The 15329-nt window shown below is 39.0% G+C and overlaps 1 protein-coding gene across 6 annotated transcripts in view; it reads right to left on the bottom strand.

Moving 5' to 3' along the window:
• The window catches only part of CTBP1 (C-terminal binding protein 1), a 173796-nt gene that overhangs the window by 16829 nt on the left and 141638 nt on the right, over window positions 1–15329 (bottom strand). For all 6 annotated transcript variants that reach the window (XM_088524949.1, XM_088524954.1, XM_088524952.1 and 3 more), the window contains 2 exons: window positions 8630–8774; window positions 4843–5049 (listed from right to left, as the gene is read on the bottom strand). In XM_088524949.1, coding sequence (XP_088381075.1) covers window positions 4843–5049; window positions 8630–8774 — 352 coding nt within the window. The remainder of the gene's footprint in view (window positions 1–4842; window positions 5050–8629; window positions 8775–15329) is intronic.

Here is a 15329-nt window from a genome sequence, read left to right as displayed (position 1 = left end):
TAACAACATCTCAGATAAAAAAAAAAAGTCATTTTTCTTTGGTAACATCTGAGTTTGTTTTAAAAAATCAAAACAACACAGGGAAATCCCATATCTTTCCAATTGTGCTTTAAAGCATTCCCCTCTGCTTTTCAGTTAGTCTTTGAATAAACTCCAGAAGCCACAGGAAGAGAGGTTTTCTGTTGATGATTTAACCTGAACACAGTAATTCTACAGAGCTTGTTGATGGATGTGCCTGGAATATTAAATAGTCTGTCAACCTGATGGGGGCTGTCTGCTTTCCTTTGGGGACATAAACTTAAAACACTCTTCAAAACCTTTCATTTCAATACTTACATACATGTTATTTGTTTGCTTTTCAAGGTTATTTTTTATAAACAAATTAGCCAAGTCTCAGCTATTTCAAGTTTTGGCATGCTCACAGCTCAAGGTATCAGTCACACACTGTAAACAAAAATATATTTTTCAAAGAAGCATATCACATTTACTCCTAACTCCCTTTCATAGGTTCATAGTCGCATGCAACATTCTGTCATCTGCTCTTTTTACACCCTTTACAATATTAATACCTGAGGGGACTCACTGCAGTTAAATCTCTTACAACTGGGTCTCCATTTAAATCTATGCTTTCTATTCACTGCAACCAGGCTAATATATTAAAACCATCTTAAATATGCACAGCTTCCTTCTGAAATACTTGGGAATCACAAGCACGTACATTTGGGCAGAATTGTCCCGTTACAATTACTTTATAGGATAAAGCTCTTCTGTAACTGACAGTTCATATTCAGTTATACTCCTTAGGCAAAAGCATAGATGAACAAATAAATCTGCCAATTTCTTTTTAAATTAAAGTCACATAGAACAACTATAAACTTACAACAGCTTTACTTTTTTTCTTTTACTGAAAAATGCTCTATTTTTACAAGCCTATCTCATGGACATGTCAAGTGGCTCGAAACCTACCTCAGTAGATCAAGAACAACAGATCAGTGTAGAAAGATTCATGCCTTCGGGGCAACTCTACCTTTAAAGCATATACAACTGCTATGAATATTCATGGCACCTGGGTGCTTCCAAGAAAAGGCAAATTCTGAAGTTCAAAATGCTAAATGAACTTCTTGGTTTGCGATGGGGGAAAAACACACAAATTGCATGTTTCATATAATTGCAGAAAAAGCCGGGTTAACAATAGTGTATTTTAGAAATTAGAGATTTACACAAAGCTGTAGCAAAGCCTGTGCACCAATTCAGCGAAACCAGAGGCAGGAGAAGACTCGCATCTAAAATGCCTGTTCTCCTGTTACAGTGTGATTCATCCACTAACCCAAAAGCTTCCCAGTTTGTAGGTGTCTCTGTTCTCAACCTTGTCAATGACCTGATTTGTGAGCAACAGTAGCAAGAGTTGCTACTCTTTACACAGGTAAAGAGTATTTACCTGTGCTGGTTTTACAAAGTTTTATAAAATGCCCTCAATACTACACAGACATTGACCTGCCTGCAGACGTCCATGGAAAGTAAAGCGGCCTTAATTTACCATCTGTTACTGTCTGGGCAAAAGTAATGGGGAATTCAGGCAATTCTTCATCCTTCTTGGAGAACTCTGGAATGAGTCTTCTTGGAGAGTGCCATTTTGTCCTATTTCCAGACGAGTACACGACAGGGCTAGCAGCACTTGGTAATGCCACCCTACCCTGCAATGCCGCTCAGCTCGTAAGGCCTCATCTCGCCTGATAATGCGGACCGGGGCTTTGGCCAACGTCTACCCCGTGCTCCAGCTGGTGAGAGGGAAACCATGAAGCACGTGAGGTCAGATTGAGTGATGACAATAGTTATGATGCAGACACAGAAGTATTTGGAGGGAATTTCACCTCTGTGAATGAGGAAGCACATTAGCTCCTCATCATAAATGTTCGCGATGGGGAGGAAAGGGAAGAGATCATGATTTGACAGCCTTCAATGTTGCAAAACGATCATTACTGCAGGGTCATGTCCAGCTATCTATTTATCTAAGTACTTGCATAGTGCTGAGCATAAAATATTCTTAATAAAAAAAATTTGAAAAGGTAGTGCCTTTTTTTTTTTTCCCTAAAATAGAGGACTTGCTAACTAAGCTTCCAATGCATCATTTGAAATACGGGACTCTGGACTGTAATAAAGACCCAAAGTGACAAGGACAGCTTTTTAAAATGATGTGATATTATTATTTATGGAAAGCTCAAACTATCACACACTTCATTAAAGACAGAAAGAATTGCAGGCTTTGCCCTAAGGAACTCAGAGGCTAACCATAAAAGAAAGCATTATACCCTGGAGTCTTTTCTTTTTTCTCTTCCTTTTTTTGTGCTTATCTTCACCCTCAATACAAGCAGAGGATGAGAGAAAGGGTTAAATTTAAAGCAGGCATATGGAGTAATAGGATTAAGCAGAATACACCAAGTGTCACAAGCAGGAATGTGCATGAAAGAAGGCAAAAAAAGAGAGTGGGTGATGGAAAGAAAAAAGGCAAGTGAGTCATGAAACTTGGCTAGACCAGTGGATAAGGAAGTGAGTAGTTGGAGCTTTGGAGAGAATGACTCTGTCATTCCCTAGCAGAGAGATAGGCAAGACCTAGGGTTTTTCTCACTGGCAAAACAAGAAAGCAGCCCAGAAACGGATGTGAAGAAGGTCTGGACTTGGCTGCTGCCAAAGGAAAGTGATATAATTTAAGCAACCCATTGCTGAAGAGACCGAAGTTTAAGACAAGAATAGAAAGTCATAGCTGGGAGGTAAGAGATAAGCACGTTCATGGGAAAGGAGGGAACCAGAAATACGACACAGAAGCAGAGAGAAAGGAAAAAGAAGAAGAAAAAAGCAAGATTAACAAAGACAAGAACTATTAGATTTTTATGGGCTACATTCACCTCATAGCATCTTAGTGGTTCAACAGTTCTGCTGCTGACACATCTTAATAATAAAATAATGAGGCAAAACTGCATGTATGGGACAAGGACACTAGGGAAACACAACCTACAGGGAAGACTGTTGAATACAATTGCAAATATACACTTTGGTCTAAAACCAGAGATAGACAGACTCTTTCAATCATCTGCAATGGAAAGTGCATCTCAGTCTAGCTGCCTGAAGTGCTCAGATGCACTAAAGTAGCACAGCCCTATTTTTACAGCTTTTAACACTATGCTGTTTGTTATTATGTAGGTAGTCTGCTACATAGGGGTTTGCTATAGCAGCAGGTCAGAATCACAGTGTTGTGCCTATTCACACAAAAAAACAAACTGTGGATGTTTTCAAAATTGACTTTATAAAACATCTTCCTTGAAAGTGTGAAGATTCCATCTGTAGCAAGAGCAACAGAAACAATAACAGAACAGAGAAAATTACCAGCTAATAACTGTAACAGATGTGTGCCCTTAAAACTGTATTTTATTAGCTTTTCAACATGTAATGCACACAAAAGGCTTGCTTTTAAAAAAACTAGGACTTTACGTGACACAGCACACACTGGCATTCTGATTATCCACTTGTTTCTCTATATGTTTCAATCATTCTCAACAAAAACGACATGTAAAAAATGTATTAATAAAAAGCTCAATAGCAATGAGGATTCATTCTCATTTCAACCCAGAATATAATTGCAATACAATAAACAAAATGGCAATAGTACTGATATCTCTGGCAAGTAAGCCCATAGCATCTAAATTGGGGCCTGAGTTTCAAAAACTAGACATGCATTTCAATTTTTAAAACACTGCAAGCAAGATAGACTATTATTTATGTATGGATGCTGTGACTGTGAGTCAGTAATCATAGCAGGCTTAAATGAGTGCATAATTGCATGGGTATAGATGTGAGAAATCAACTTCATGACTAACTTCTTGAAAGTCATATTTTAAAGGCAGTTCTCTGACTGTGAAGATGTTTTTGCTACCTCGCATACTCATTCAACCAGTACTATGTTATCCCAGGCTGTTTTCAGCTTCGAAAAGCAAGAGTTAGTGGCTTGAGTTAATCTGACAGCAATGTGTAACTGGAACAGTCATTTAAGTACTAAAGATTTTCTGAGGTCTGACGTGCTGTTGTCACAATCTTATTATTAATTCCTGTGGCTGAATACCACAGCAACTACAGGCACAGTCTATCAGATCGTTGATAAGACAGGCACATGACTGAATAATTTGCAAACAGAAACTGACTTGCTTGTTTTTCTTCTCTACTTCTGTAACAGACAGTAATTAATTCATCCCAGGCAAACCTGTCCATCTGTTAGATGCTGAAACACATTTAGGGACATTCAAAGAGGTAGGTAGGTGATTTTATTAGGTTTGGAAGCACTTCAGACTTTCCAGCCCAAACCAACTCATCAAATCACTGCCCTGCAGGCTGCTACCTTTGCAAAGACTTTTCAGGTATGTTAAAAAGTAAAAATAACAACACGTAAACAGACCCAGATATGGCACTGGACAAGCAATATCCTATTAACACAACGTAATAATGGCACTAAATACACGTAGTGTTGGGTTGGGGTAGCAGGATCCTTGCTCTGGAATGGGGAAGAGATGATGTCTCATGGTGTGATTGGCACAAGGCAACAACAGCAGAAAAATGTACAGGAATTTAAACACTCAGGAAATACTAACAAAAGTCAGATGTCTGAGGGAAGCAAGAGGTATAAGGCAAAAAACAGTTGAGAAATATAAACACCAGGAACGAAGTGGTGTTACCTAGAATGTCCAGCATGAAAATGAGTGAATCGAATGTTCCATTTTTCTAGATCAAAGCTCCATAATTCTTTCTAAGCAGCGTGGGGCAAGGAGCATTGCAAACCCCTTGGAGTCAACCTACCTAATCCAATAATGCCCAAAGTCTCCCCTCGGATCCTGGCAGCTCCGGACGCCACTTCCCGGATCTGTTCCACACTCTGTACCCTCGTGCCTTCCCGCAGAGCCTGGTGAAGCCAGGTGGTTCTCCTGTACAGGTTCAGGATGTGGCACATCGTAGAGTCCGCCGTTTCTTCTACTGAGGCGGCTGGCACATTACACACTGCGATCCCTGCAAGGGATGGTGGGGACATGGTATCACTTTGCCAAGTATTTCTTACCTTTTCCCATTCAGCAGCAATCCAGGATTAAAGGAATTCAAAATTTTCATTTATGGGCATTTCAACACTTTCTTTGACAAGTAAGTTCCTGACAGATACAACGCTGGATGACACAGGTGGTAAGTATTTGCACGATTTCTTTTAAATTTCTTAATATTTACTGGGTCTCAAAACTAAAGGCAAACAGTACACACACAACCAAAACCTCCAAGGGAATGTATTTAAGATATCAGGTAGTTTAGTAGCTAAGTTGATTATGGTTTAGTAAAGATTTTACATGCGCACAGGACCAGGTGCTTTGAATACACAGACAATGATGTTAATGACTATCGTTTAAATTTAATTTCAAAACTAACTATATAAATTATTAAAAAACTAAACTACTTAAAAATAGCGATTTCTGTAAGAATACTTGTCCCATGAAGGCTTATTTCTGACACGAATATATATATATATATATGTATATATATATATATATATGGGTGATCATGACATTGGTAGGAACATTTTGTTTTAGATTGCACAAAGAAATTGCTACAAATAGTACCAAAGTCCTCTCCTGATCCCTCACAGACCTATTAAAGAGATAGCCCACTGAAACATCAGTAGAGAAATATAAAATGTGCTCCTGCATGGTATATAAAGATAATGCAAGTCCATGCTACTAACAACTGAAAAGGTGACAGCTGAAATGTCAAGAAGTTAAAACATTTCCACAATGGTAGAAACTGGATAGATGCAATACTCACTATGTTCGCTTTTTTACCTCAGAAAAAGAGGTGAGGCAACAAATGACTGCAATTGCAGATAAGTTATCCTTTCTGCCTTTTAGACAGCCATTTATCTGGCAGTACTTGGTGTGCAGCAGTTTAGCAAAATGCTCTTTATTTGAGAAGTTTGTGTCCTGTTTGATCTCATTGTGTTCTATTTATGTTCTCTCCCATCACCAGCTCTCACTGGTGTTGTGTCTCCACTGCACTGACTGAGATCACAGACAACTTACAGCGTAGTTTCATGGCAGAGAAAAACGTATTTTGTAGGGAAAAACAACTAGCACTACTTTTACTGTTTAGTTGTTGGATTTCTACATAAATATTCAGACAGCCTCAGTTAACACCACGATATCTTATGAAACAAGGAAAAATTCTCTTCATTTATAGTAATAAATCTGGTACCATGTTTATAATAAGTTGGTACCATATTTATCTATGCTTTACATTCAAATATCTTTTTTTCTGCTGCCTGGTACTTTCCAGCCTTCCTAGATCAGTAAAAATCAACCTAAGCAGGCTGCACAACTGTTTTTCTTCTTTTTTCAGCAGAGATATACAGCCGGCTGAGTCACTCTTACACTCACATAGATAAAACAGCTCCATTTGCTGGAATTTTAATCTTGGCATCCTGCTAACATCAATGGAGTACGAAACTCACCATATTTTAGATGGAAAAAGAGAGAGAGAGAGAATAGGGAAAATGTACTCTTTTTTGACTAAACAAGAACTTCTCTTTATGTGGACCACATTAAACAGCTCTATTTATACAAAAAAAAAGTCATTCTCATGGAGCAAAAATGCAGATTTTGCATGGCAAGTCAAATTTAATAGGCATGTCTGCTAATAGCTAGCATCAATGAAACCAATGCTTTAAAAAGCTGAAGAAATTGCATTATGCCTTCGGAAAGACAAAGAATTGAACTCACCTTATGCTTTCTTTCCTAACAGGTTTTCCTAAGAAAATTGTAAATAACAGAATTTTCTTCTCCTCCCCTCCACATTTTCCTCCCCTTTGAAAACAGCTAATTCCAGAAAGGCAGAGGCAGAATGAACCACAAAAAGCACCAAGAGAAAGGAATGAGGAAAAGATAACACATTCTTCCCTCTTATCTCACATCCCTTGCTCCTGCTTCTCTCCCTTTTTTTCCAGCTGCTTTCAGTGATCTGGCGCACAGGTTCCACGCTGAAAAACTCAGGAGCCTATCGGCTTTACCCTCAACTCCCAGCTCACTTGCATCCAGTTACACTTGCATCTCATATTTTCTAGTCAGCTGTTAATAAAGTGAAGAAAAGGCAGGCTAAATCTTTATCTGAAAACATCTGTTTTAATACTTTTCAATAAAAGTAAAAATAGTGACATGAAAATAATACCAAAATGGAAAAGTTGGTAAAAGCCCCACTAGGGATCTCTCTGAAAATTACCTGAAAAATTTAGAATTACATTCCATGAGCAGGTCATACTTCAAGGTCTAAGGATATATTCCATAACTGAACTAAAGTACTTTACAAATGAACTCTCACATCACCTGGAGAGACACGTTATTTATCTACTTCAACAAATGGGAAACTGAGCAAGAAAGTGATTTGTACAGGTAACGGTGAGGCAGTGTTGAGACATTATGTGAATGCATTTGACTTGTAAGTTTGGGCTACCATCCAGCTTGGAGACTCGCAGGAAGAGGCAACAAACCCACAGAGCTGCTCCTCTTGTGCCAACAGCCTTGAGCAGCACTGGGCCCTCGTACCCAGGACAGGGCTTTGCAGCTAGGATTGGCCTCCAGGCCAATTTCTACACGTGTCTGTTTTCGGTGGATCACAACATAGGTGTCTGACTGTTCACAGAAAGTAGGAGCATCAAACCTTTGATGCCTTCAAATCTGATCTGTTCTTTCTATTAACTTGCAGTGAAATTCCTGGCCTCTGCCTGACATGCAAAATATGGAGCCGTCAGAAAAAGGTGGTTATTTTACTATCATGTAGCGAGAAGCAAAACTGTATCACAGCTCCTCACTATATCCATGGGACCACGAACAGGCCTAAGCACTGTCACACTGAACAAAGCACTTCCAAGGTCTTCCCAAAACATCATGGATAGAATATAAGAAGAATATATCAAATAACTTATCCCTACTTACTCAGAAAGAATACGAAGAAAACCTAAGAGTGGTACATTTTTACCTATAGATTAAAGATACCAGAGAGATTATGCTTAAACAAGTGAAGTAAAAATCAGGTTGTTGCTTTTTTACAGTGAAACACTAAGTACCAACTCTTCACACTTCTGCTTTCTTAATTTATTTTGAAGCAAAACCAACTAAATCTCCTACAAAATCAGTATTTCTGTTTTATGGAGTGCTTTAGTACTAAATATCATGCATCATAAATAAATCCCAGGCATTTAATAATGAACTCATTTTTTATTCAAACAGACGTACTTTGCCATATTGATGGAATTATATTTTGTAATTGGATTACAGAAGGCCGTAGTTAAAACACACAACTGCGGTGAAAGAAGCGAGGAAACATTATGACCTTGCTCTCTAGATTTATCTTGAACAGATAAGATTGTCATCCTGTCACAAAACTATTAATATTATCATATAATTAACAAATGATAATATCGCCATAATAATTTTTAAACACTTTGATGAGAGGTGTTAGTGTAAATGATACAGATAGTCTTAATGCAGTGACTCAGCTGCTATCAAATTTCTGGAGGCAAGCATAAGATGTAAAATAATATCTTTAATAGCCATACCTAAATCTCCCGCAGATTTGATGTCAATATTATCAAAACCGCTGCCAATTCGGACAATTATTCGAAGTGCTTTAAATTTCTCCAGGTCTTCTCGTGTTAAAGTGATAGTGTGATACATGAGTGCACCCACTGCTTCATTTAGTACCTATAAGTAAAACGGAAGAAAAAAATATTTATTTTTTTTCTTTCATAGGATCTCAACCTATTCATGTATACAAATTCTCAGATGCAAAAGGCTATATAAGCACTACATCAATCTTTTATTTTAAAGGTTATTTCTTCAAGTATCATCCAGCCTCTTATCAGATTTTTTTTTTATTCTGGTGTATCTGTTGTAGTGTGATGACTCCAGCTTTTGAAAGAGTGAAGAGATCAAAATTCATATCTCATTTAGAGGAGAAACTCTTGCCGTTCACAGGAGATGCCTTGCAGCACTAGACCCTACGTACAAGCAATGACGGACTGCATCTGCCCCTGAGTTCTGAAAAGTCAACGCAGGGGCAATGACTCCCTTTAAACAGTATTTTTATGCCTGGGCAGATGATATCCAGTGTCGAATGGTGCAACACAGCAGTATCTCCTGATAAGGTAAACAGTGGCAAGGAAACTGCACTATTCAACTGTCTGATACCCATACAGAGAGCACTCAGTAATCATCACAAAACCCTTAGACAAGACAGACCGAAATCTGTAAATTCAAACATAAACACAGAATGTCTGTCCTTTGAATTATTTATAATGCAACTATCTACAGCTCTCTCATGAAAAATTTGAATATCATAGAAATTGGTGTAACTGAATTGCAAAACCAAACATTACCCAGCACATCAGCACCTCTAAGAAATTCTAAGGCAAAAATACCACAAAAAGGAAAAACTTGCAAAAGAGAGTAAAAAAGGAGAAACAAACTAAGAAGAACAGAGAGGTGTATGAGTATCTTTAAAATTAATGTAGAGGACACCAAGATATCCAGGAAAGCTACGATGGAGAGCATGGGACAAGGAAGACATTGGCACAAAGAGCCCAGCAGTTTTAAACTCTACTACTGAAAAGCTGCAGAAAGCAGGAAGTCTTTTGCTCTCCCTCTGTATGCAAACAGAAATGTGTTGCTTCTTCAAAACACTTTTATTCCTACCCTCTGTACCCAATACATCTTAATCATCCTACAAGAAACAACACATACACAAATTGCATCTACATCCAAGCCAGCTGCCATGACTTTAAGAGGTTTCTATAATACACATTGGATAAAGGTCTTGTGGAAACTCTGTATTTTATTCAATAGATTTATGGTCCAGTACATGTATAGATTCTGTCATCAGAAGTATTTCTGCTCATATGAGCATTTTCTATGGTACTGCAGAATCATTTTTTAATCAAAACAAATCATTTTAAAGAACTACCGCAGCAAAATACAATCTTGTACACAAGTTTATAGCTTCCTATGGGAAACCAAGATCTGCAGAAAAAAAATAAAATAGAACCAAAATTTTAGAAGAAAATATATGTTAAAACCCATGCTAATGAAGAAGCTGCTCTTTACTGAGTATTTTACACATTAATCTATGACATTGCAAGACATGAATGCAACAGGCATTCCTGGATTAGCAACCCCAGTTCTAAATCGGATAAAGACATGGATCCTTTCAGCACAATCTGGATTATACATAAGAGGAACAGCTACTGGAAAAGCCAAAATGATGCAGCCTTACAGCATGTGGCTACAACACAACACAACTCAAGGAACAACTTCAAGCTGTCCCTCCTACAAAGTCATACCTACACGCTCCTAACAGCACAGAGAGAGTCCTTTGGAAATTACACTTGGCTGTTGTCAATCCAAAACCCTGCACTGAGCAAGAGGCCTTCCCTGCAGCTCTTTCAGAGGCCTTTTTGGCCTATTAATTTCTAAAAGAAAACTATTCCGAAATCTCACGGCTCAAACAATATGGAAATTTCTCCCAACTTCCAATCTCAATTTACTTGCAGCCCAACCTGCAGCAGTTCATGCTGGTGTCACTGCTGACCATTTGTTTAAACGGCACTTTCCTTTCCTTTGCAATGTGATATATTTATAAGACAGTGCTCGTATCTCCTCCCAGCATTTGTTTGGCCCCGTCCTTCCAGGGTGACACCCTTTGATGCCACTAATGCTCCTTCCCGGCACTCCTGCATGTCTAACCTTAACTGCACTAAGCCTGGGTGAGCAGAACTAGCTGAGCTCTCTCAGCCAAGGCTTATCCAAGAGCCAGACTGTTCTTGCCCTCCTCTCCTAGACAGGAAGGAGCCCATGAAGAGGGAGAGCTGCTCCCCCAAGCACCCCGGCTCCGCTTGCAGAGCGGTTACTGAGACAACAGCTGAACCGACTTGGACATCAGCGCTTAAAATGGTGGCGTTTGCTTTGGAAGCAGCTTTGCACTTCATCCTCATACATATTTAACTAACTCAGCCAGTCGAGACCACAATCTGGACTTGAAGAGCAGTAGTTTGGACTCACGACTACTACAGTTTTGAGGCCTGTTTACGTTATGGCTTGGCAGTAGGAGGGGAACGAAAAGAATGCAGAAGCATTCTTAAGAATTATTCTTCAAGTTATTGCTGACAACAGCCATTTCCACACACAGTTCTTTACCCATCCTATGGAATAGATAGCTAATAAATGTAATGACAAATCTTCCAGAAGTTTTGGTGTTTGAGCTTCTTCTGGGATTATGGACAATTTGACAAGAAAATGCACTGCCAAAAGCAATCTCTGCGTATTACTTCGCATTCAGTTGATTATCTAATTATGTTAACGGTTTTTGAAACTTGCTAGGTATTGAAGTACCTAGCAAAAAGCATTGGAAGCACTGAAGTGTCAAAAAGGGGGGGAAAAAAATCTGAAGTTAGAAACAACCAATGTTAAACAGAAATAGTTATCATCCACCAAAAGATTTTAAAAGTTAGTAATGCAGTTTTTATACTTTGTAATTCTATAAAGAAAAATGTATTTATGTCCTCTGCCATGAAATGCACACAAGAAAGTCTAAAAAGTCTTGTCAAGAAATAAAAACAAAACCTAAACTACATCTGAATAAAAAACACAGAACTGGAACCCAGTATGTGTAAACAGTTCCAGCTAAGTTAATGTTTAGAAGAAATATCGCACCGGTGGCTTATGAAAATGGTGGGCGCCCGGCAGAGAGAGTGGAGTTGGAAAGCACAGCAATCAACTTGCATAATGTGTCATTAACATCCTAAAAAGCACCAAATTCTAGTTCAACAGCAATGGAGCCAAAGTCAAGCTAGGATAATTTTATTACAAAAGTGTCAGATACACATTTGACAAGCAAGCCCAAGTATGTGGCAAACAGTTGTCTTTCATGGTCTTTTAGAAAGAAAACTTGGGCAAAATCTGAATGAGAAGCAGCAGAATGAGTTGGCTGCCTCCTTTCTGCAACCACCATGGCTCTTGCCAGACTGCAGTTGTGTTTTCAGAAGGCGCTCTGAGACAAAAGCTGAAGCACAGGACATGAGCTGGCTTCTTTCTGTCATTGCTATTCTGCATAATCTTCATGCCTTCAGTTACCGACCTGCTTCCGGGCGAAGCTACAGGAAACTGCCTGTTGAAGGTCCTTCTCCCACCCTTACGCTCCACCACAGTGAGCTGATGCTGCCCTCGGTCAGCCTGTTCAGACGGGTCTTTCTGCTCTTCTTCAGCCTCAGGATGACTGCTCTGTTTTCCCAACATACCAGGTCTCCAAGGCTCTTGAAGAGCAGATGACACTGTAGTAGGAGAGCTTTCTATCTCAAAGAACTTAAAGCTTGAATAGTGAATCCTGAAGGTTGAAATAATTTGTTTTTTAAACATTTTAATCCCAGTTTTTCCATCTTTGGTCAATACCAAACTATCTCAGCCACCATCATAACACACTTCATGATTTCCTGCCTCAAGTTATTTGAGGAATAAAGACCTAGTTAGTGTCTTCCATCCCTTTTTATACTACTTGTTCTACAAAAAAGCATAGACGTAACACACTAAGCATGGAACATCCAACCCCTTTTCCTACTTTGGTCATCTGCTATATTTTACTAAGGGTGACTAATGCCAGGAGCTTGTGGATCAAACCTGGATTATAAAAGCATAACTTAGTATTTAGAATTCTATGATACTTCAATACTACTAACTCTCACAGAGCACATTTAAGATATATATTGAGTAACAATTGTAGTAATTATTTTTTAAAGACTTCTATTAAGTCATCACCAGGATATGACATCGGACACATTAACTGCTTCTGGAAACTATAGGACACTACTTTTTGGACTTGGTGTTTGCTGTGTTGTCTCCAAATAAGATATTTGCAGTGTCACCAGAAGACTTGAGGCATTTTGCACAATTAGGTAAAATTTATCTTGCTTACACTGGCTTGGCTTTATATTACTTCATATGCAAAACCACGTGCATGTCCAATTTCTAACCAACAGTCTGAACACAGGAGAAGACAGCAGTAGACATTAAGCTGCTCTGCAAATCTCACCAGAACATTATAAAGGATCCATGTAAAAGTGACAGTGGTGGAAATGAAAACCCTACCTGCCCAAGTGATATTTAATAGATCTCCAAAATTCTGCTAGTTTGTGCTGCTCTTTAGCAGTTCCAGTCCTCTTTAAGACACTCTCAGCTTAATATATAGATTTTTGTGATCTGTGTCAGTGCCAATAAGCTAACCACCTCATGGACCACACTTCATTCAGTGAGGGTACTGTCTGGTGTCTTTGACTTTTACTAATTTTAAATATTCTTAAAAGAGCCCCTATGTATTGACATTTAACTTTAGGGTCCCGAAAATTGTCTCAAAAATGTATACATTATGTGGCAAGTTTCTTTATATATATGTATATCCTCCCATATATAGTGTATACAGTATATACTATAGCGTGTATTTTTATATAGGCATGTATGTTTTGATATAAACATACTCAGATACATAAAAACATACCTACTACAAATACACATTTACATAGCAGGCATGTGCATGTCTATACACAGACACAACTACATAGATGAACTTCAATTCGAACGCATTGGAAGTTGCTGCTTCTTTGCCACAAGATCGTTATGTGGCCAGAAGTCACCACCAACAACAGTATCAACGCACACAAGAGAGTCTGTAAATAATAAATAAAATTCACGTGGTGACACAGGAAGCAAACTCTTCTGAGCCGTTACCAACCAGCAGCAACTTTCAAGCTGTGGTGCCCCTCGGAGTACGATGGGGTATGGGCAGAGGGATCTCTGAATATAAACACGGAGTCTGCGCTCATGTTCACTTGAGCGCCGCGCGTTAATATTGGGTTGTACAATTAAGGGTAATGGAAGGTTTTAGGGCTATTTTTATTAAATCAGAGAGATGAGTAAATTCAAGAGAATTGGGATGAGGTTCTAGGTGATAACTGCTTCCTTTCAAGCTATGGCCCTTCAGAATTAAATTCTCTTGGAAAACGAAAAAGCTGCAATTCGATCATGAATAGAAAGAGCAACGGTGATACCAAAACAAGATTACAGCCTTACTGCTAAATAAAGAGAAGAATTTGAAGCTGAAAAATAAAAAGTCTAACTTAACCACTAATCTAACAGAAACCAAAGATTCGCCTGAGCAGCAGCAGCATTCTTGATCTCTGTGTATCCATTTCAAAGCATTTATTGCAACAGGAAAGCTCTTCAGCTCGTATTTGAACCAGTCTCAAATAATATTTTAACCACTGGAAACATTCCTACATTTAATTCCTACATAAAAACATTAATCGCCCATTTCCAAGTCTTATGCCATTGAACTGAGAGTTCAACTTTCAAATTTTTAATTTAAACCAAGAATGTGGGAAAAGCAACAGCTGCCATAAGGTGATTTAATTGCAATGTAGGCAACTCCTGCCAAAAACAAATGCACCAAGGGGAAGGCACTGACCAAAAAAAGAGGATGAGAAACGTATGCAGCCCTCAAACTCTTGATGTCTTTCTAGAATACGTGTTTTGCTTTTAAGATTGTTACCAATCAACTGTGCTTCCTGTTTTCTTCTATGTTTGTAGGACTCTCTTTGCTGTTTGGCTTAGGCTGCTTCTATTTCCAGATGCTGCACACAGAGGCGCAAAGTGCACCCTGCGCTACGGAGCAGGCAGCACAAGTCAAGGAGGCCAAAGATGAAGAACTGGAGCTGCAGAAACCTTTGGCAACACCAAGACCCCAAGGGAGTGCTCGTGCCTGGGGCTGCTGGAAGTCAAAAGAGTGGGAAATGCTGCTGCCGTGGGCAGTGCCGGGGAGGCTGCCGAGGAGCAAGGAGGAGCATTAAATCTGGAAGGGCACTGAAAGGAAGCAGGAACTGGGAAAGCAACAGGGAGGGACAGCGCAGCAGGGCGGGGAAAAGGGAAGCGGCCTCAGAACAAGCAAGGAGGTTGATCATATTTATATCATTTCTGGGTGATGAATGCCCCAGCTTCATGGTTTATGGTGGCATAAACGTGTGGAAGCAGTCTGAAATGGTTAGCGAGAAGGCTGATTTAGACATAATTAACTGTAAACACAATATGAACAATTTAATGCTTAGCAACTTTCAACAGCAATGGAGCTCTTGCTTAAAAAAATAAAAATCCAACCACAGAAACCTTAAAATTATTTTTACTCCAAGCACAATAACATTGTTTCCCAGGAGGATGCACTGA

This window comes from Tinamus guttatus, unplaced genomic scaffold, assembly GCF_059628265.1.
Source record: "Tinamus guttatus ecotype Peru unplaced genomic scaffold, ASM5962826v1 Tinamus_guttatus_pri_ptg000218l, whole genome shotgun sequence".
Lineage (NCBI taxonomy): Eukaryota > Metazoa > Chordata > Aves > Tinamiformes > Tinamidae > Tinamus > Tinamus guttatus.
Note: the sequence above shows the minus strand (reverse complement) of the source record. Positions and strands in the feature narration are given on the sequence as shown.